Source organism: Lichenostomus cassidix, chromosome 4 (assembly GCF_008360975.1).
Source record: "Lichenostomus cassidix isolate B80296 chromosome 4, HeHo_3.0, whole genome shotgun sequence".
Taxonomy (NCBI): domain Eukaryota; kingdom Metazoa; phylum Chordata; class Aves; order Passeriformes; family Meliphagidae; genus Lichenostomus; species Lichenostomus cassidix.
Genome location: NC_139484.1, coordinates 68,954,013 through 68,977,464, shown reverse-complemented (window position 1 = coordinate 68,977,464; position 23,452 = coordinate 68,954,013). Strand labels below are relative to the sequence as shown.

Here is a 23,452-nt window from a genome sequence, read left to right as displayed (position 1 = left end):
TGTGCTGAACACCCTTGTCCTTACTGCTAGCTAAAAGAACTGAGTGCCTTCTGGAGTCACAGCAGTGTTTCAAAACCTGTTTACATTACATATTTAGGAGCTGCACATGATCTTGGTTTGCCACATTGGTCCAAACCTGTAATTCTCAGCTCAGTAAAATTTACCCCATTCTCTCAGCAGTCTCTCTAGTCAACCCTTCAGTAGGGAGGCTTTTTATGTAATGGAGTGGGAGACTTCTGCAAACACCTAACTCTTGGCCAAGTTGCAAATGAAAAGTCATCATGCAAACTCATGTAAGTGACTGAACTTCTGGACTTAGATTCTGAGCTAAAATCCTCAAATGTTGTACTTTATAATTTGACTCACTAAATTGAAAGCTCCTCAAATTCTGAGACAGGATGTCAGGATTTGCCCCTGAAAATTTTGCTTATGCCTTTGAAGGACTTGTGGGAGCCTGATCAATTCATTTCCATTCCTTCATTTCCCACTCAGTTTCAGCTCGATCCCACTTGTTACTTTTTCTTTCCCAAAAGGCCAAACACAATTCCCCATTGTACCACAGCCAGGGTTCTTTCCATATAAACATGAACCTTTAGTTATCTTAAGGGCATCAACAATATTCAGATTTTCCATGACAGAGTTATGGAGTTTCAGAGAAATAAATGTGGTTTGGTTTCACTGGCCATTCCTCCCAGTTTCAGCAGTGGGAAGTTGCTTTATTAGTCCTGATTGTTTCTAAATATTGAGTGCATAAGTGCCTTAAAATACAACTCAGGCACACAAAGGATTTCTTTTTGGACATCACAGTTTTGTAATCTGATATCTGAGAATGAATTTAATGACTGTATAGTTAAATTTTTGCGTGCATAGTATGGGAGTGTGTATGTGTGCATGGGTGTGTACAAACATAAATATACAAAAAAATAATGCCCACACCAAGTGAATCCAGAATACTTTTGAGCTTAGACACTACAGACCTGTGATATCTAAATTAGATGTTTCCAGTACATTCAGAACAACTGTATGTCTCTGTGTTGCCATAAATTGTACTTACCATGATGCTTGGATGTGGTGCTTGTGACACTCTCCAGCTCCATTTTCAAGGTAAACTACCATGAGAAAAACAATCCAGACTTTCCATGGGAGTTCTCTTGACTAAGATTTTCTTCTGCATTTACATTACTTGACTTTTGTTAAAAAAAAAAAAAAAAAGATGAAGTAAAAGCATAGAAGTTTACTGCCAGAGCCTAAATCATTGTAATGGTCTCCTGTGAATTCAGAAATATTATGATGAATATCTGCACGAAATTTCTTTTTCTTTTCAACAATAATTAAGGGAGCATAATTCAGATATTTAGATGAAATATTGAGCCTTGGGAACATAAGCAAGGTTTATGATGCAGTAATCAAGATGTGAGTATTGACTTGTGGGAATGAGGACAATGACTGCGCATTTTTCCTAGGCAGGAGGCAGTAATCTCTCAGACTGATGAAACAGCCTGGGATTTCAGCCATTGGAGTATATTCCTCTCAGCTTTACCACGGACCTTCTGAAAGTTATGACAATTTTCTGGGTCCCCATTTCTCCTCCTTCAGGGTTGGAGAATGCTTTTGTTAATTTTTAATTAAAATCTATTACAAAGAATCCTGCAGAGCTGTGAAGTGAACTTACTGAAGGTGTTACTCAGTTGCAGTACCCAGATCTGAATTATTGAAATATATTAAAATGCTCCTTTTTTCCAAAGCCACAACTGAATTCACTTTCTCAAGGTGTCAAAACTTTTCTTTTACTCTGCTGCCAATTAGGTGTGCATTGTGCAGAAGAGAGACACCAAGAAAATGTATGCCATGAAGTATATGAATAAACAGAAGTGCATTGAGAGAGATGAAGTTCGCAATGTTTTCCGGGAGCTACAGATAATGCAAGGCCTGGAACATCCCTTCCTAGTCAATCTGTGGTAAGAAAATCTTTAAAATGCTTTCAAGGATCTCTCCTTTACTCCTTATTGCTGGATCAGTTCAGAGCAGGGAAGGCTAGAAAGCTGACAAGAACAAAAGGTTTTTGGTGATCTCCTTTGTTACAGGTATTAAGGTTTCACAGAGAATTTTATTTTTCGTTAATAGTTTTAAGGTGTCTTTTTAAATTGGAATATTTAAACATCATATTCATCTGTTCACTTCTGGCTTGGTTTCTCCCCAAATTGTTACAGCACTGTGTTACAGCACTGTCCTGTCCAGCTTCGTAATTTATTTTTGACAATACCTTGACTAATCATCTCTCAAAAAACTGTGGAATATCAAAACCAACCATTAATTTAATTTAATTTTTTTCAGTTGATTCAGAGAAAATTCAAAACTCAATTACTTTTTAAAAATTACTGACCCAGGACTGCAGGGAAGCATCTTTTTGTCACCTGGAATTTCCCTTATCTTCCCAGGCTAGCCACTGAACCTTTTGGCCACATATGAGTGTGAGTAAATGCTGGTCACTGCACCACCAGCTGAAAATATTTGCTGGGTCTTATGTAGTGTGATAATACTTGCTGGCTTTTGTAGTGATAGTAGTAATAGGATGCAGAGTTTTCCTCCTTATCTAATAACCTGTATCATTCAGAAAATAGAAAGGCAGAGGGGACATAAACCATTATGGTATGGAAATTGTTCAGTTTGTGAATAGCTTGATTGGCTGCAGATGGTCACAATGCAGGCTGATTTTGTGTTCTGCCAGCTTTAGCTGTCTTTCTCGAGGTCAGTGGCTAACCTACAGTGTTTTGCCCATCCCTTAGCTCCCTCCTGGTGCCAGGTAAGCACCTTTCATGAATTAAAAGCCAAACTGCGTTTTGTCTTGAGTGAATCCATCTTTAGTATAATTGCACTCTGTTATAATGGCAAGGCATTTGAACCCAAAATTGGTTCCAAAAGGATCTAAATTTTTGTATACACATACATCACATGTATATCTACATGTGCTCTCCACTTGACATGAATGATCTCAGCTGATCTAATACCCAACTGAAGGCTTAAAGTAAAATACATGAACATAGTGGCTCTAATATAAAACTTTCCTGGTATATTTTCCAAGGTTCCAGCAGCCTGTAGTTGTGGGATTTCTTTACCAAAGATATGGTAGATCTGGGCTGAGGAGCCTGTGGATTTCTCTCTTATGCATTTGTCTACCTTTTTTTGAAATCCCACTAACTTTTGTTCTTCATCAGGAGGTGTGGAAGTTTCCACTGTGTAACTAGACACTGTACAGAAACAGTCACAGGTTAATGTGATCTGAGAGATAAACATAACAGTGCTGAAAGACTGAAGATCAAATATTCATTGTGAAACAAAAAGAATGCTAGATTCCCATTACTCAATTATAATCAGATGATAAATGTTCTTTCTTGTCTTCTCATGGCAAAGATTAAACTTGAAATAAGCAATACCTTAAAATATATTAAGCATTATGATGACTTTTATTGTTCCTGCACTTCTTAGATGCCATCACGGGATCTCAAGACTCAAATGTCATGCTATATGTGTGACAAATACAGAAGATGAATAAGAAATTTAGTCATCTAGAGTTTACAAAACATTTCAGGCAAACAGGACACTATTCAAGATGCTTCAGTGCACTAGCAATGTTTTATATTTGATGTCTCTAGCAATGGTTATAGTTGACCAATCTATCTACAAATACCAATCTCTTCACTCTGATGACAGGACTCAAGGAAACACCATGAAGTTGAGGCAGGGAGGTTTAGGCTGGATATCAGGAAAAGGTTCTTCACCCAGAGGGTGGTTGGGCACTGGAACAGCTCCCCAGGGCAGTGATCACAGCACCAAACCTGACAGAGCTCCAGAAGTACTTGGACAATGCTGGAGTTGAACCTGATGATCTCTGTGGGTCACTTCCAGCTCAGGATTTTCTGTGTTTCTATGATTCTGTATGAGGCTCTGCTGACATTCAGGGACTTGGACTAACACAATTAGAATGTAGAAATTTTTCCAAAAAATAATTTCTTTTACCCTTATTATTTTCACCTGAAGTGCTCACGTCAAACATTGCACATTCAAATGTGTGGTGATTCAAAGCCCTGACTCCAGAGTGAGCTACCAAACTGCTGGAGAACCTGTCCTACACCCTGGGACAGCAAAGGGAAATCTTGAGCCCGAGCATTCCCAAAATTAATCTAGCCTGCCCCAAATAACTCTTTCTTTGTATAAGGCTCATAATATGTTTCTATAAAAAATTAGCCTTGAACAATCTCAATGAATTTGAAATAACTAACATTTCTGGAGTGTCTACACTTGCAGGCTGCAGGAGCATTTTCTAGATGTCTGACTTCTCTGTCTCAACCTTCACTTGAATTTCAAGATATTCTACACATTATCTTCAAATAATGACTTTTGGTTTTGAACTGCAGCAAGGGCAAAGCAGAAAAATCATAAGTGATCCGTGAATAATGGTCACATCTGTTCTGTTAACACTAAGCCATATGAAGCTTTTAAACATATTAATTCTATTTAATTTGTTTAATATTTGAAAACACATTTTTATTTCTACCATGAGAAAATGAACGTTGAATGAAAAGGAATAGTCTTTAAATATGTTGTTGCCAGAAATAATTTTTTAAAATAACATTTTCATTGATTGGTGGTGAATTAGCATCCTATTTAATGTATTTTTACTTGCAGTTTAGATGCAATAATAATTTGCATCAAATACATTTACATTGTAGTTATAACTTATATTAGATGATTAGTAGGAATCCATGAGTTTTCCTCTTATGAGTCAATTCCTGACATACTAATGGAAGGAAACAGTTGAATCTGCATTTCTTCCTTAGTAATTGCAGCTAGATTAGTTTCATTTTTCAGAATTAGATTTTGCTGTTTGTTTTGTTAATTGCACTGTAAATGTACAAACAGAGTGTAACAGGAGCTACTAACCCTGTGTTGTTTCAGAAACTGGAATATTCATTTAACAAGGGACAGTATGGGGAATAAAACAGCTGCAGCTTGTTTAAATGCTCAGGTTCTTTTGGCCTAATCCCTTTTTCCAGGCTCTATCACACTCACTCAGGGTTCATATCAGTTTTCAGAAATCCTGTCTAAAGTATTATTTTGGTGACTAAAATCCAGAAATCAAAATATTTTTATTTTTCCTGAAGTATCATTTTCTGTAAGAATAATTTCAGTGTCTTTTTTATTTTTAATTGAGCATCCAGTCCTACATCTTTAAATTCAAAATGCTGAATCTAAACTCAATATTGAAAAGCATATTTGGAGGAAATTCTGTCATGATAACCTTTTCATGAGTTTGTGAGACTGTCCCTGACCAGAACAGCTGATTTTCAAAAGTTTCTCATCTGGACTCCAAAATAAAATTAATATAGTAAAAAATCTCCTAACAACTCCTTGGAAAAAAAGGGATAGTAACCAAGCATATTAATCTTTCTTTGAGAAATTACATCATCAAAAATAAAAGTTAGCAATTCAAGAAACAAACATGAATACTGGAAAGTCCTTTAGTTTTTCATGAAAACTGAGGAAAGCAATGAGATGTGTGTATACAATCTGTCATCAGCTAAATTCTTGTGGAGAGAAAAAGAAGAGGAAAGAAGGGAAACATTCTGTGATGGGTAGTTCTTCTGGGTCTGTCAGTAGACACAGCTCACACTAGAATCCAGAGCAGCTCATATAAAACAAGGGTGGCATCTCAGCTCTGAAAGATCTCTATTAAAAAGCTGTTTCAGCCTCATGCATCTCCTCTGAGCTTTATTAAATTTAACTTCGCAATCTCCACCTATAAATCATATTATTTGAAGTATGAACTGTCTTTCATAACATCTGACACAGAAAGGAATCATTCTTCTGTAAATGTTCATAAAGGCTTGGAGGATAAGGGTGTTTTTCAGGAAGGGTTTGGGCTTGATTTATAACCTTCATTTTCGAAATGAAATTGAATAAATGCTTAAAGATATGTGAGCCTTGTAGCCAGTTTTATCACCATTAGAGGCATTTCTGATAATAGAGATTCCTTCTTCAAATAAAAAGCAGGACTGTTTTTTATCAGAACTTTTGTTTTGTCATGGGTATTTCAAGCATAGATGAATGGGCTGTAGAAATGTCAGCTGCCAGCTTGGTCCCACCTAGAGACTGCTCCTCTCAAATATTCAGCATTTTATCCATGTTCATCCTTCCCCAGATATCTGAGTGTCCCCTGGACAAGATGAGTGGTGTTTCTGAAAGTATTCATGTTTTAAATACATTTCTTTCAACTGCATTAGGACTGAGCCAAGAGCCAGGTTACTTGCCATGTACCAGTGCAGGTAGGTTTGGAATTGTGTGACTTGTCCTTGAACATGAGGAGAGGTTTGAAGCATTCACTGGCTGCTCTGAAAACAACATGGCTTACCACAAAAGACAGATTTTTTTCTTGGGAAAAAAAAAATTATGTATTAAAGTGGTTCCTATGCTGATGAGGAACTGAAAAAATATTGGACCATTTCTCAAAAGTTTTGAAACATTGAAGTGATCTCATTTTTAATAGCCTTGCTAAAATTTTTTAACTTCTCTGAACATTTTCCAAAGCAACAGAGGGAGAAGAATAACCATTCAGTTTTGTCAACTTATAGGTCATTTTCCTAGGATGGACAAAACAATACATTTGATTTATCTAACAACCATGAAGAAGTGTTAGCTGCATTCTCAGAGTGGCTATATACTGTGATGTATTTTTCTTTCAACTCATCAGTCTATAGAAACTGCATGGGTTTTATGACAGACCTACAAAAGTGCATTACTGTTGTCAGCTACAGTAAGTTTCCCATCCAGTGAAAACTGAAGGACACACACTGCAGCAAAAATGTTCATGCTATTCTGAAGTCATCTAATACCCCAACATGTCTTCAAAAGAAAGAGGAGGTTAAAAAGAGGAAACAAAAAAAGATTCTGGAGGAAAAAAAATTATTTGTTCAGCCTCATGTGTTGGATGGATTGCTCAACATACACACATATACAGACACATAACTGGAAATCAACACTCACCTGTGAATATGCTCTTTCTAGAATATTTGGGGAACAGTGTTTCCTTGGACTGCCCCATAACATGGCTTTGCTCCTCAGGTTGGCATCAAAAATGTGCCTAAATCTACAAACTTAGGGAAGCAAAAACACCTGACCAAGTCATTACTGCTGGGTGGAGCTGAAAATAACCAACCAAGGAGGACCAATTACCCATCAGAGACCCAAGGCAACAAGGGGAGGTGGTTTAGGTCAGTCTCAGGGGAGTTTGGTTGGTGGTTGTGGTTTTTTGGCTGCTTAACTTGCCTTAATATATGAAACCTAATCGGGAATGAAAAGATTTTATGGGGATTCAAAATTTGTGGTGTGACCAGCTTTCTGAGCTTCCTGAGACACCAAAACAAAGGCTGTGAGTAAAGTTCATGGTCTAAAGGAAAAATTGCAATATGTCTTTGGAAGGGAACGATGGGGTTGTGTTGTCTCCTGCAGGACCCAGGTTGGGTGCTGATCAGACACAGACTTTTTGTGTCATTTGGTCTCAATGCTTTTGAACAACAGTCACTGACATATTCATTGATGCAACTTGTGTTTCTCACTTTTGTGAATTTAGCTGAGGTCATGAATGCCAGGCCATGTAATCCTGGGCCATTCCAGATGTCTGACAGCATCTAAAAGTTTCTTTTCCAGCCAGGAAGACATTGTAAATCAAGGGAGAAAGATATATTTAGCATCTAGCACAGATCTTAGATGGGTAAATTCCTTTTGCTATAGATGGAGCAAAGGGTGAGTACTTTCCTCAAATAGCTAGATCAATTTATCACTGCATTAATGTAAATCTGAAATAGGTGAAGATATTGAAAAAGACTGAAAACATTTTCTGTTCTCTAGAGCCATAGAAGAGATAATGATGGAGGAAAAAGGGCAGGGAAAGGTGATAAGGCAGCAGGAAGGGTAAGATAATTGGAAGAAGAGAGTATAGAAAAGATTTTACTTGAGTTGTAAATGTTCAGGATATTATTTCTAGCTGTGGAAATTACATTGGACTGAACACTGCCAGCTGGTAACCTCTGGGTGTTTGTGCTAAATGAATGTTAGCTGTAACCATCACCAATTTATGAATGAATAATCCAACAGTTATTTATTTTTTTGTGCTGATTTTAATACCCTAAGATAATATTTGACAGTATTGGAACACTGTCTGGATAAATTTTGTTTTGGTGACTAATTTTTTCCTGTGAGAAATTGCTGTCACCTTGAAATAGATATCTTTGGGCTCAGCTTTAATACCTTCCCCTTAAACACAGGAATTGGCCTTTGGCATAGTTTAAGTTTTGATCTTTTTTGCATTAGAAACTGCTGCACGAGACATTTCATCTCCTGTGTGTCTCTCTGCATCCTGAGATCTTTCTTAGGAGCATGCCTTCTGCATCATTCTTACTGAGACACAGACTTTATTTGCTGACCCTAATAAACTTTTCTCACAGAAAGCTTTCACTGTAAAAGGAACCTTATTATAAATATTGATAAATATCAAACTGCTGGGGAAAAATAACCCCCTCTGTTTTAAAAATTTTCATCTCCAGTCATGTTCCTCATATGAATTTGCAATTCTTACCTTGTTCTCCCTTCACAGGGGGGTAGCTGCTACCCAAAGCAGACCCTCTCGTGCTTGGAGGGAGCCTTGGCCATGTCTCAGGTTTGTGGTGTAGACAGCTGCAGTAATCCTCTGCATGTTTATGACAGGAATAAATATTATTTCTTTTGGGTGGGTGCAGAGCTCCAGTGCTGGGGCAGGGGTATCCTCAGGAGAGCAGGGTTTTGGTGCTCTCAACCTAATGAGATGTGAAAGAAAGAAGAAAAGCACTTAGATATTGCTTCAGAATCTTCAATTGACACTTTTGGCAAGCAGTGTTGTTTTCTCTTTATTTTTTCCATTCTCTTCTTGGAAGGTTATGAATGCCAAACACAATAGCTGGAGTGTGCAATTAGACTGATAACCAAGGTCCTGCAGGTAAAGTGGTTCTTGTGACAGAGTAATGAGAACATCATGTAAATCTAATCTTTTCAGTCAGGATCAATCCTTAGCTATGCTGTGGAAGCTGGGACTGCAATTAGCCTGTAGGAAAGGCTCTGTTGAAGGTAAATTATACAAGATGCAGCTCAGCACTGTGATAACAAAGCCCAGCCACAGTGGAATGGTCATTAGAGGGCAAAACTGTCCTGGATGCACCTGTAAAACCATCCAAAGTGGGAATGCAAGGTAGATGATCACCACAGAATAAAAATAAGTGCTTAATGCTTCCACTGCAAAACTTTGATACTGAACAGATCCTACAGATATACAACCAGTCCAAAAATGTTACAGTTATTCCTGGAGACTATTGATATAGTATTTCTATATAGAAATTTTTCCTGGCTTGCTTTTAAATGTATTTTTGGTTTTAGTAATGATGCTTTTTGTTCAAACTAGATAAAACACATAGGTGAATTCCTTTTTATTTATAACAGACTGAAGTAAAAGTCAGAGTAGTGATCTTAAAAACAAAACCAAAGCACCCATAAAACTAGCAAGAGATATCAAAATAATGGTAATTGAATATCTTTGTGCTTCAGGTGATATGTTATCTCTCTAAGTCATATTTCCTTTTTGCTTCTGCAAGAATGCCAAATATATTTTTCAAGTTGCCAAGTATTAAAAGTTGGGGACATTTTTTGCCAACTGTTCAAAAGGACAGAACAGAAGCCAAAAGTCTGTGTATATGGGTATAAGAGATGAAATAAATTATTAAATAATGATAAAAATCCTGAGTGCAAGGCAATTTAAAATTTGCATTGTTGGGATTGTATCAAGAAGAGTGAATTTAAAATGGCAAATAGTGCAATTGAACCAAAGCAAGAAGTCCTGTAATGCATTAATTTTGCCTGCCTAGGAGAACCTTTGCCATAACTCATTAAAATTTATCAAAGCTTTTATTAATTTAAAAGCCAGCTACAGATTTTTACAGCATAAGTGTGCTTTTAATTCCATTTTATTGAACGAAAATTATATTTATTGTACTTGTAAAGTGCAGTGAGAACCTGATACTAAGACTTCAGAAAATTATTAGTGGCATCCTGTTTCAAGATTAATGGCAGTTTTTCAGTGTAAAGTTCTAACAAGAAGAGGCTAACTCATGTTTCATAAGTACTTAACACATAAGGGAGGCTTTAAGGTTCCTTTTCTATGATGATGCACATTTTACAAATTAACATCCAGACCAAAGAAAGGTCATGGGCTATGAAGGTGACTATTTAAATTCCTCTGCAAAATTTCTGTGGCCAGTAAGAAAATTACTTCTGCCCATCAAATTTTCTCTAACTACCAAAACTAGAATTTACCCAGGGTGCAGAGGGCAAATTCTTTCTTGCCAAAAGCTGAGGTGGTGGGTTTGAATCTTGTTAACAAATAAGTGAAATAGAACACACAGGAATAATTCTTCTTCACCATAGCTTTCACAGCCTCATCAGCTGATGGGCTGGGAGAAGGATGAGACAAAATACAGGTGCAAACAAAAATGGTAATGTGCCTGGTGAGAATGTGGACTGGGGAATGAAAGGAGAAGGCATTCTTCTCCTTCAGTGAGTGCAAAATGGAACCTAAATGGAAAGTGTAACCAATATTAGTGCATTAGTCAGATTCTTCAAGGTCTGGACTTCCTTTACTGATATTTGAAAATAAAGAAAGCAGACAGGAAATTCAGGTTTTGTTTCTTGTCTCTCCAATGAAAGACAGATGAACTGTAGAACTCTGTTCAAGGTGTCCTTTCTGTGGAAGTGGAAAACTCTGCAACCATTTTTAAAAATAACCAAATGTTTTGCTCATCTTGAACTAGAGCACTTGACATCCTCTCTTGAGGAAAATGTCCTCTATTTGAAGAAAATAATAAAAACCTAGCTATTCCTTCATAGAGAAAATAATTTGGCAATTGATAAATGATCAAATGATGTGATAAAAAGGAAGAGCACATTCTAAGCCACATCCATTTAAAAGGAATTTTAGGAGTTAAGCTTCATAAGGCACTGAAAAAAATGTAGAGATATCATTTACAAGCGCAGATATTAACATCTGAGAGGAGTAAAATATACTATGCTGGTCTCAAGTATTATCCTTTTTATTATTGTTCATCACTCAGTAAATGGTGACATCTGTGGTCTTGAAGGTACAGCTCTGCATTCCTTAGGGAAGGGAAAGCATGGATTCTTTCCAGTGAGAACAACCTGCTCTGTGGGACTGACAGGTAGCACAATTTCCATTTCTTGTAACAGCTTTCCTGGATGATCCAGGTTTGTATGGTGAGCACCTGCATATTTTTACTGGCTCTGGGAAGTCTGATGTAGCACCATCTTCCAGTGATCTTCAGCTGTGGTCAGGCTGACTAAATTTCTGCAATCTTTAGCAGGGTATGGTCTGAGCCAAGCTACTGCAGTTGTCTTATCACTCCTCTAAAGGTCTGGTGGAATGTGGTGTATAACAAGGTTCATATGAAATAACAAGCACAAAACTCTGATCCATATTTGTGATCACAACATTACAGGATGGTACTCACGGAGCATAGGGTTTACTAGCATTTGTTTAAGTGGAAACTGGAATTTTAGTTGTAATGAATAATTGGCACCAGCCATTAACATATAAAGATATTAGATTGATAAGACAGTCTTTTAAGTGACACATGGAAAATATCCCTGTGAGTGTCAGGAATCCTAGAGAGCAGGGTGTCTTTGGGATAGCTCTGGGGTGACTGCCTCATGCATCTGTGCTATCAAGACATGAACGTGCTCTTCCTCCACACAGCAAGTTAAAAGCTCTTTGACCATTGCACACCTCAGCAGCCTGAGGCAGCTAAACAGCACAACAGGATTTATTCAGACTAACAGGGGGAAAAAATACTCTTATGACTCTGTCAAAAAGTTCAATGCAGAAGAAGAGTTTGAAATTTTCTGCTGGCAGTGCTTTTTCAGCCAGCTTGTAGTTAAGTTTCCTTTGAACTCCTAAAAAACTCCATATGGTGTCTGTCTCTGTTCCTAATCAATCATGATAGGCTTTTTCCTGCTCCACAAGGTCTGTCACTCACTGGTGACATACAGAGAAATGCTTGCTCAGATATGTCTCCTGGGTTTCCTCTGTGGCTAGATGAACCACATATTTTTAAATACCTCTCTTTCTTTTTCTTTCTGTGACTGTTTCAAGGAAATCTTATGACCTTTTCACCCAGGTTTTGATGTGCCAGCTTCAGGATGCTCCATCAACAAATATGGAGTTGCCTGTGGTTCTTTCTTTAGCTGTCTATTTAGTACAATTGATGCCACATGCAGATCTGCATAACTAGTAGAAATGGTTGATACTCCCAGTTCAGATGAAATTTATCTTTAATTAGGATTATCACAACCTTTGACAAGTTTAGCCTGCTTTAATTACACCCTATATTCATTTTTCTGTATCTGTTTGAATGGACAGTTTCATTTCTCACTATTTTTCTTTTATCTCTCTTACTTGGGAGACAATGAAAAGTTTTCCGAAATGTCACCAAGGCTATTGTGTTCTGCTGCTCTGTCTGGGCTCTTTCCAGAGACCAGGGAAAAAGGAGACCCTCCAAATTGTTGTCCAGCTTCTGTTTAAGTGGGAAATCCTGGCTGAACAGTGCAGCCTTGCAAGCATGACTTGTTTATAAGCTGCAGAACACAAGAAACTAAGGATGCTGTCAGACAGTCAGGCTGGGCAGCAGTGCTGAGCACAGAAGAGGGCAGAAGTCACAGCTGAGGCTCCCAGCCAGGCTGACAGAGTGGGGCAGCTGGAACCAAGGTCCTGGCACTGCCCCACACAGACAATTTGGTGCACATCAGCAGAAATCAATAAGCTCACACATTTTCTTCCCTGCTTAATCAGTTGTGTGTGAAGTGATTCAGTTTAACATTGGGAAGGCTCTTTGTTTTATTTGTTCATAACTCCCAGAAGTGGGGGATGTATAGTTACAATGAAATTAAATGTTAGTGTCCAACAAGCATCTCCTTCCCTCAGACATGGTGGGTTTTGTTGCAGTCTAGAATTGGTGGTAAAGAAAAAAATCCTATAATTATCCATTGTTTAACCTGGGGGGAAAAAAGTGTTACTATTAATCTCCTGTCTTACTTGGAGAACTTGAATGTGTAATAAAAAAATAGCTCCATTTAAGCTTACTGGACTTTCACCCATGCTATCCTCTCCCACATTATTTGAGAATACTGAATTTTGAACATGAAGCTGCAGCAGAGCCACAAAAGCATCACATGTATCATTGTGTTTGCAGAGCCTTCTTCTAAGGACAGGACTAGAAAAGCAAGATATGGTGGTTTGTACTTCTTTAAACACGGAGCCTTTGGGGAAAAAATCAGAGCTGGAAGTTAAGTACAGAGGATCACAGTACACAGATGAGTGAAACCTGGTAGGTGACAAAGAGTTTAATGGAGAGAGATTCTTCTTTCCCAGCTATTTCTTGAACACCCTCTTGCCATCATCTTGATGTTGCCTCCCTCTACCAGTACCCAGACAGAGCTCAGGACAACCTGACAGGCTCTTGCTTCTAACCCCCAGTGATCCCTGCTTTTAGAGAGAAACTGCCAGGTTGCAGGGTCTAAATGAAAGAATAGTTGAAAGTGGTGTTTCCTCCTTTAATTTTACCCCTCAAAGTATATCTGGGGCTAGAGTGGTGGGAGAGACTCTCTTTTATCCATCTTGCACTTCTGATTTATTTCTCCTCTTAAATATTTTTATAGCAAAACATTTTTTTTAGCAGAAATCCTTTAACTATGCATTTGAAAATCATGTTGGTTTTGCTGCCATAATGTTACAAAGTATTGCCCAATACATTTCCTGTACAGTAGAATGATGACACATTAATTAGGTTCCATTGTTTCTTTGCCTTTAATTCAAAGTAGGTTTCCATGACAGCAGAGAGAGAAAAATCAGTGAAAGCCACTAGTTAAAACTGACAATTTGCATTCTGGTCAGTAGCCTTAAAAATGTGATGTACATTTAAATAATTAGATTGTCTGAGTGTTCGGTCACATATTATACTGCTGTGTCTTTATTTGCAGCAGTCTTCTGCAAAAGTGTAAACTATTATGAGAAGCTGATCTGCAATTTTGACTCTCTACTGTTTACAGCATAGTCTAGTCCAATACAATAAGGGGTTTTATCCTAACTAATGCAATAATAGGAGTAATAAAACCAGGGTAGGAACTCTTATGCTGTAGCTTAACTACATAGTTATATGAAAGTAATGTATAGAGATACCTGAAAATTGTTTTAACAGGAAATGGTGTATCAACTAAAATCTATTTTTTATCTTTCTTCTAAATGTCTGTCTTCAACTAGAAAAAAATCTGAAATCCAGAATAATCTTTATTCTCTAATGTTGACATCGATTCTCCTGCAAATTGTAGTCTGGTGCATTTGCTTACTGTTCCAATCAAGAGACAAAGATGAGAGGAGTTTAGGCACTCACAACAGTCTAATTTACACAGATGTACATAGGTATTTTTAAGAGAAAGTTTGTATCTTATTGTAAAAATTGCTTAGAAAAAAAAATTCTGAAAACATGTGATTTCTATTACTGTTCTTAAACATCGATGCTAGCCTGTAGCACCTGTAGGTGTTTGAGATAGCTGAAGTTTTCCCCATGGAGAATTGCAAAGATCAGAGCTATGAAGTCATTGTAAATTTTCTTAAGTGCTAGTAGAGAAGAAATTTGATTTTAATATTCTCTTGCTGTCAAATGCATCTGACATGGGTCTACAAAATATATCAGTCCACTCCAAAATGCTCAGCTGACTTTGCATGAACAGTGTTTCCCACCTTAAAATCCTCCTTCTTTTTGTTGTGTGTGTGATGGAAAGCACTGACATATTTTGTTGAAACACACACATGCAGAAAAATTCCTCCTATTTTCAGCTGTCTTTTTGGAGCATCAGGGTCTGTGAGTTTATCTCCTAAAATAGCTCCAAAAGTTGCATCTGTGTCTCATTGGCACAAGCCAGAGACATTCCTGCTTCTTCTGAGAGAAACTTCAAGCAGCAGAACCTTCAGAATACAAAAGCTGGGGTCAGATACCTGTGGGGCAGTTGTCACATTTTTATGACAAGCTGGGCAAAGTGCCCAATTCAACTATTCAACATGTTCAGCTGAAAAATACTTGGTAGCAGCTGGGCAGAGCTGGCTGAACAGGCTGTGACTGCATCAGACCCAGTTCTTGGTGGTGTGGAGATGATTAGATAATTAAAGTTGTTTGCTCCACCCTGGGTCCTTCTAGCTACCATCTTATGGATGTCTCTGAAGGCCCAAGCAACTGAGAGCACTATTTAAAGAGTGCAAGATCCATCCCCACCCTGCCCCTTCAAAGGGGTAATGTGCTAGGCATAAGAAATGGGATTTTGTACTTTGCATCACCTTCTGCGTATGAGGAGGTAACACATAGTAAATGGTAGAAGACTGCACAATTTAAAATCCAAAAGGATCAAACAGCTCAAAGATTAACATTCTGGAGGGGGCTTGAGTAGTGGAAGGAGGACTTGCTTATTTAATCTGGATTTTTTAAAGGAAAACAAATATTGGAAACAACTGCAGTGGAAGAGAAGACAAGTTATGCCCAGGATTTTTGAGATAAATGGTCTCCACAATAGCTTTAATTGGGATGAATGTTACAAATTTTTGTTGAATAAGTAACAGTGGACTGGAGAAAGTGGTTGCTGCCATTACTTGTCTTTAAGGAAACAATATTTATATAAATTCTGCCTTTGACAATTGTAAGGCCTGCTTTGTACATGAAAAGTATGCTTTGGCACACCTATTACTTCTGCTAACTTTTAGAAACACAAAGCTTGGCTTCTGAAGAAAGCAAGGCATTTGTAAAGCCTGAGGATGGCTCTCTGTATGAGGTAGCTCTGTAAAAATGAAAACTCTGAAACTGGTTTGATGTGTAAAGATGTGATGAGAGTGAAAAGAATGACAAACGAAACCCTGAACTGAACCTCCTGATACAGGATGTATTGCAGAAGTAGGTCATTATAAAAATGACTGGGTTGAATGGGAGTCTGATTACAGTGGTGACAGCCTGCCTTCAAAGAGAAGGAATTACAGGGGAGGGTTAGAGACTGGTTCAGTGTTTGTGGAGATACTCAAAACCCTCCCCTTTGGCTCAGTTTATTGTGGAGTAATTCTGCCTGTCCCTCTGTGTGCTGCTGATATAATCTGAGTACAGACAAACTGAAAGTAGAAGTGATGACAGTGAGAATGGTAATGGGGCTCCTGGAAAAAGGTGAGTGTATCAGGCTGACCCTGGCTGCACTGCAGGTGCTCACCAAAGCCACTCTGTCACTGCTCTCTTCAGCTGGATGAGGGAGAGAAAACAGAATAAAAGGCTCATGGGTCAAGATAAGGACAGGGAGAGATCACTCACCGGTGACCATCACAGGCAAAACAGACTCATCCTGGAGAAATTAACTTAATTCTCACACAAGCCACACCTGGATTTCACCTGCTACCAAAACCTTGCCATGCAAACCAGTGCAATAAGTCTTGGAGGTGAAAGAGGGATTAATGTTTGGTCTGTTAAGGGATAGGAAAAGAGTATTTGTAATCCTCTTCCACTGTACCCAGGAGACTGATCTGTCCAGGATGGGGGAGTGTGGTTCTGTGAAGTCCTCACAGAAAGTATAAGCCTCAGAGGCAGAAAAAAATGGGATGGGGCAGAAGCCTCTGTAAAGCAGTAAATACAATTCTAGCAACTTCTAAGTCAGGTGAGGCATAGCAGACCAGTGTTACAGGGACTCAGAGGAATGGAAATGTCTCACATTTGAACCAGGAGCATATTTACTGTGAGGAGTAGTTATGCTGCAGAAGGAAAGAAGTGTGCCCAAACAGCTGGGAAGCAGCAGATACTTAAGTACTCTGCAGAAGAAACCCTTTGTCCCTGAAAGAGGCCAAGTGTTACAGTGACTTGAGAACAGGAACCATCCTAATTCTAGTCAATGCTATCTTCCCCTGCAGTAATGTTGTTTTGGGCTCTGACACAAACCTGTATAAATATAACTTAAAGATTATTTTGTCTCCACTCCTTTCTTGTCTGCCAAAGAGAAGGGAGAAAGGAGGACACCAGAAAATGCTGTGTGATGTGTGCCCATGCCTGCCACCTCAGGAGCTCCTGATGCTCCTAACTGAATGGGCTGTTGGCAAGGAGGGCTTCCCTAAAACCACCCTCTGTGGTGGGGCAGGCAGGTGGGAGGGCTGAGAAAAGAGTTTCCCTGGAGGAAGAGAGAAGACTCTTGGCTTTGGTTGTGTAATCAGGGGAGCAGGGTGTAGCTGAAGTCTAACTCTGGTGAGAAATGTGAAGGGAAAAAATGTCCAGTGTTTGTAAGCACTGGAACACCATATTTTCGGTACAGACCCCAATGATTCAGGCTTTTGGGTTCCTGTAGCTCAGTTGGTCTTCTAGAACCCATGGGCTCCTTAGTTCAGATCAATTTTGATGGATAATGAACTGAGATAACCCAAACTGGGAGGTATTGCTCTTATTACAGAAAATTAAAGTGGTCTTGAAGAGGTAAATGAGTTTACCCATAGCACAGGACAAAGTGTCAGTCCTTCTTGAAGAAAGATGAAAAATTGTTTTAACCAACAGCCAAAAGTAGGGGGGTGGCTAAAACTTGTGACTGTTTGATTTAGCTCTTTCAGGCTGTGTCGGTATCAGCAAGGAGCACTGCTTGCCCTCTGGGAATGGATTTCTGGAGTGAAGCAGTGGTTGCTGAGGTTTGCATACCCATGTTGTGCTCACTTCAGGGTGCTTTGCTTCAGTCTGACTTTGTGGACTGGGACAGTGGTGGTGTTCACCAGGACTCTCTCAAACTCCCCCTCAGGTGTTTTTACCTGTGATGGCATGAGCACCCAGGTTCATTTGTTGTGTGTTGACAACACAAGCTCTGCACATCCATATTATTCGTTAATATCTTGGGGTATGTAAATTATTCTGTACCGTGTTATTTCCAGGACTGTAAAGTTAGAACCTTCAAGGGGAATGTGAAGAGACACAGACTACAGACTATGAGTCCAATCCACAAAATCCATGTTGAAGAATGTGGCAAAGCAGCTCCATGAAGGCAAAGGCACATGGGATGGTTTCCCTTGGGGTAAAGCCCTGCCACAGTGCCTTTGGAGGCTGCAAAGAAGGGCAGGACACGTGTTTGGAAATGAAATGTCCTTCCTCATTATTACAAAAGTTTGACCACCTAAGGCACCATGCAACAAATATTGTTTTGGAATTTGTATTCAAGGACCAGATTCAGAGCAGTGAAAATCTTTAACCCTCATTAAGCAGTAAGCACCCCTTCCTTCTGCAGATAATTCTCTCTCTGGCATTTCAGACATCCACTACTGATTTAAATGTCATTGTGTTCAGCAAAGTCTCCTCCTAATTGCTAGTCTTAAATATCCATATTATACTGCTTCCAACACTGTGTGTGAAATTATTTGATCAATATTTTATGGTGGTAGCTTCTTTAGAGGCAGAACCATTGATTTTACTAGTTTAAATCAAAGATAGAGGACTGTCATAATTCAACAACAGTAATTACCTCATAGTAATTAGAGTTAGGTGTGTAGTAATAAGCAATAATAGTAGAATACAAAAATGATAACTGGAGGCTTTTATAATTAAAATTGCTAATGGTGAGTCATAAACAGCAGCTGAAAGAGAGGAAATGAAAGATGCATCTGTGTGGCACCTTCAGCTGACAGATCTGTTTTTGCTTAAACAGGAAGCAGCCAGGTTATTGGAAAAAAGTTTCTTTCAGGGGAATAAATAGCTGAGGAGCTGGTACCTGTCCATCCTTCAGTGAAGCATGTGCCTGTCTGATGAAGCTGTCTAAACTCTCCTTTCAGATGAAGTTCTCATCCACATAAGAAAAAAGAAGGATACATCTGTAATGCCAAAATTATTTACCTCTAGTGTAAAAGATCAGGAGCTGGCTGTGGAGAGAGGAATCATTAATTACCCTTCATCTTCCTCTGCCTTTGAATTTCTTGAGTGTCAGGAGGCTGTGGGTGATTGCTGTCACAGGCACTGTCAGTGCATCACTGGCATTTGCCTTTCCTCTGGGTCTGTGCTCTTTGCTGGGAGCACCACACTCCTTCTAAACCTTCTGAAGAGAATTGCAAGGAAAACATACCCTAGGGGTTATTTCACCTCAGTTTCTATAACACTGACAGACACATATACGTGGAATAAAGATGAAAATTTCTTCCACTTCAGGGAGAGGTTCTTGATATCCAGTGAATTTACTGCTAACAGTTTAGAAACTGTAATTTTTGTCTTGCACTTAAAGTTGTGAACAGCACAGAATTAGTTCAAATATGAGACTTTTTCTTTTTTGCTGAAGTCTCTGCTATGTCAAGCTCTATATAAATTTCCATAAAGAATGAGTGTGAAATTATTTCATTCAGTTGTGACAGCATTTTTATTGCAATTAGCAACATTCATCACTCCATGAGGGAAAGGCTTATAGCAGGTTAAAGGCAAGAAATTACCAGACACATCTATTATAGATTTTGGGGTTTGTTTTTTTTGTTCTAGCTATATGGATGAGAAGATTTGCATTAAGTCTGAATTGTATCACCAGTTTTATACCAGTGTAATTTTCTGAGTTAATAAGGCCCCTGTAATTTAGCTCTTAGCCCAGAATACTCATTCTAATCTCTCTTTCCTTGAGACGAAAATCTGAAAGTATAGTTTCTCACAGAGACATTATCTCTGTGTTTAAAAACCTGATCTTATAGTTTTCTTCCTCCTTTACATTGCTTGGAAGTTGATCACAAAGCAATTAAAATTTCTTGCTGTGGCAGCAAAGGTTTGACTCAGAATGACATCAGTTCCTGTCACCACACAACTCTTCTCCATTTTTAATAGGTTCTAAGACTTTTTGGCTGGGAATTTAAAAAGTTGAAAGCTGTGGAAGGCACAAATTTATGTTCTGTGCCAGTATCTGGACCAGTATTCAGAGGAGCCTCAGCTAACCCTTGAGTAACTGGTTCATTCTCTAGAACTGACAAGGTTCTGCCTTCTTGTCATCCCTTTTCTTTCCTCTCCCTGCCTTATTAATGTACATCTATTTGTATTAATGTAATACTTTCTAGAATAAAAGAAATATAACCTTTCTTTCTCAAAACTGCAAATGTCTTGCCACTCATACATCATCCTGGTATGCATATTTCCTAAATATGGATGACTAAAATGTTGTATGTGGTCAATAATCAGCTCAGTTGCTAGCAAAGACCTCGCTGAATGTTGGTACAAGAAAGACATTTAAACACCTGAGAGATCATTGTATCTATTTTTAAGGATCCCTCCCTGTTCTGCCTTACAGTTTGTTTCAGCCTGGTGTTATTCTGATTGACTCACAGGCACAGTGTACATGTGTGGACTGTTGTTTCTGACTGTCCCTGCCTTGTAGTCTGCACATAGCCTCTGAGAGCTGCAGAACTCTGTGTGTTCTTTTGTCTGTTTACAGCTGATTTTTGGTCTCAGAGCTTGTCTGTAGAAATATTCAATTCTACAGTAAAGGTCAGTACTAGAAGCAAAGTTTCACAGATATTATTTCTTTTTTTTTTTTAAGTGGTCAGTTTTATTTTGGCTAAAACTTTCTGAAGATTTTTTCTTCTTTAGACAAGTGCTGAGGCTGTGTCAGTAGTGTTTAAGTGATCATAATAGATACAAACAGGAGGATTTTATTTTCTCATGAATGTAAGAGAAATGTGCTCTGTAAGAGGAACATGCAAGGATTCTCTGCTACTTCAATGGAAAACTACATCTGAAAAACTTGGTTGAGTAAAATAAACAATAAATTGACCAAATTAACTTTCTCAGGTTTGATATTTAGTAATATTCTACTGTATGCATGAAGGCTTTAAGGGTGTAGAAGTGTTTCTGGGAATAAATTTGGTCCTTTGGGTTATGCTGTCTGTCACACAGATTACAATAAATACATGCAAGTTATCGAAGTGTCTAAATTGGTTTGCCCCTAGCAGACTCTACACAGACATGGATTTTCAGACTGGTACATCTTTGACAGTATGTATATTGCATTCTATAGCCAGATGGCCTCTAAAATCTTTTTATGAGAAGAATGCATTGACAATACTGCCAACAACAAAGTGTTAGGTCAAAGTTAATTCGAATGTTGCACATTGAGATGTAACTCTTTCCTTGCATTAACGCTTCACAAAGACCACAGTGCTGTATCAGGCCAGCTTAATAACTCTGAGTCAGGTCCAAAATGCCAATGGTGCTCTTTTATGGCTTATTAAATTTCTTTTTCCTGAGGGTTACTGCAATGATACTCTTCATTTTCCTCTAGTAGGACCACACTGATATTGGGACACTTCCCTGTCCTCTCGTATGCTCAAATCCCTGATTTTGAAGATTTTTCATGCTACTGTTTCATTATTTCTATATTTTTCAGTAGTTTTGGTATTTATTTAGTAAATATTTCTGTAGATCTCTTGAACTCCATTAGAAGTTGGAAAACAGTATCACTTTAATAAATGATCATTGGTATTATTATATAATGAAATATATAATACAACATATAACTGCCTATATCACACAATTCTCTGTAATAACACATAATATTCTGAAATATTATATCTCCAGTGAAGATGTTTATATATTGAAAAATTGTTTAATATATCACAATAAATACCTGAGTAGAACTGCATGAATCAAGTTAATATCTGAATGACTCTGTAAATATATAGGGAAAAGAGGGATGGCACAATACTGCTTTAATTTCACTGCCCAAGTATGGTGTTTGTTTCAGGAATCCCACAGCAAAACTTGTGTCATTATTGCTTTTGCTGTTCTTTTTAAGTCTGCCCTAAAGGGTTTTGTGCTGCTGACAAATATCAGTGCTGCTGGCAAAGTCACAACAGCCGAATGTGTTAATCCTTTCCAAAAGCATGCTCTGGAGGAACTGCTCAAAAGATTTTTTTGGGGTCAAGTTGTTTGCATTCATGGCATTTTGGTGTTGTGATCAATCTCTGAGCCAGAATCTCTTTGGTATTCAGTCATCAAGTATTGACCATACACTGCACAGGTCCTTCATCCGAGAGAGGGAGTCATTCCTCAAGTCAGCTCATTTTCTCATTCATTTCAGGGAAGGGTCACTATTCTGCAGAAATGTTTTAGCTTTAAGAAACTGTAAACTAAATGCCTTTTTGCTAGTGCAACAGATGTTTTCTTTAGTAACAGTGAAAGAACAGTATTTATGTCTCGCTGTGAAAGAAATTACTGATATGGATCCACTTATTTTATTTTACCTGTAATTTTGAATCTTGAAAAATGGATAAACTGCCATTAGAAACTGTTTGTTAAGCCTTTATCCAAAAAAACCTCTCAACCCAACAGTAGAACATAAAATATTCATACACCCAGACTGCCTCTACCCTTCTGTGAAAAGAAAGCATACAGCACCATGTAAAATAAAAGATGTGATATCAGAGAAAACAGAGCATTAGCAATGCTCATGGTTGCCATTTCATATAAAAATACAATTTCTTTTTACCAGACAGAATCAGAATTTTATGTTCTTCAGTCTTTTACTGGAAAACTTGAATACATTTCTTGAGGATAGATATCTTTCTTTGTCAAAAGAAAAAAATATCAGTGAGAAAAAATGAAATTTAAATGTGGATGTTTGATCAGATTTTTGCCAGTCTACAAAATATACAGATTGTAAATCACTTCAATATTTTTAATATATTGTGCTACCAGTTAAAATTATTCATGTTAGTTTCTCCTCAAAACTTCTCACAGAATTCAAAATCCCGAATTCCCAAATAAAAGGCTTCAACATCTTAAGACTGCATATTAAATGGAAAGCCCCTTTTTCAAAAGTAATATTGCCCAGGTTTTCCTCAGACCATGCTTATTCCTTCTGTATTTAAAACACAGACGTGATTTTAAAATTTGCTTTCATCCAAAAATGCCCCCAGCCTGTGTTAAAGAACATTCTGGTGCAAGACATGGTCCCGAAATAAATTAAAAAGGTAATGTAATTAGAGCTTCTGCTAGGAGCTTGTTTGTTTGCTCTCCATTCAAATACAAACATAAAGGAAACAGGAGCAAAAGTTCCTTTATATGTATTTTAATTATAATCCTAGCTCAGTACTGTGACAAGTTTGCTTTTAATAAATGAAAAGCTAATGACCCATATAATGAATAAATTAAATGGTTTTACTCACTTTGCACACGCTTCCTTACAAAATTAATCAGAAATGGAGAAGCTTGTTTAGTCATGGAATGCCTTGTTGAAACAGATGTTTATCAGTCTCCCAAATGGAATATTTGCTGTCAAAGCTTCAGCACAGAACATG

The 23,452-nt window shown here is 38.0% G+C and overlaps 1 protein-coding gene across 1 annotated transcript in view; it reads left to right on the top strand.

Annotated features, from left to right (window-relative positions):
- Positions 1-23,452, top strand: part of STK32B (serine/threonine kinase 32B) — a 157,921-nt gene that overhangs the window by 34,926 nt on the left and 99,543 nt on the right. The window contains exon 3 of the mRNA XM_085059801.1: positions 1,807-1,958. Coding sequence (XP_084915927.1) covers positions 1,807-1,958 — 152 coding nt within the window. The remainder of the gene's footprint in view (positions 1-1,806; positions 1,959-23,452) is intronic.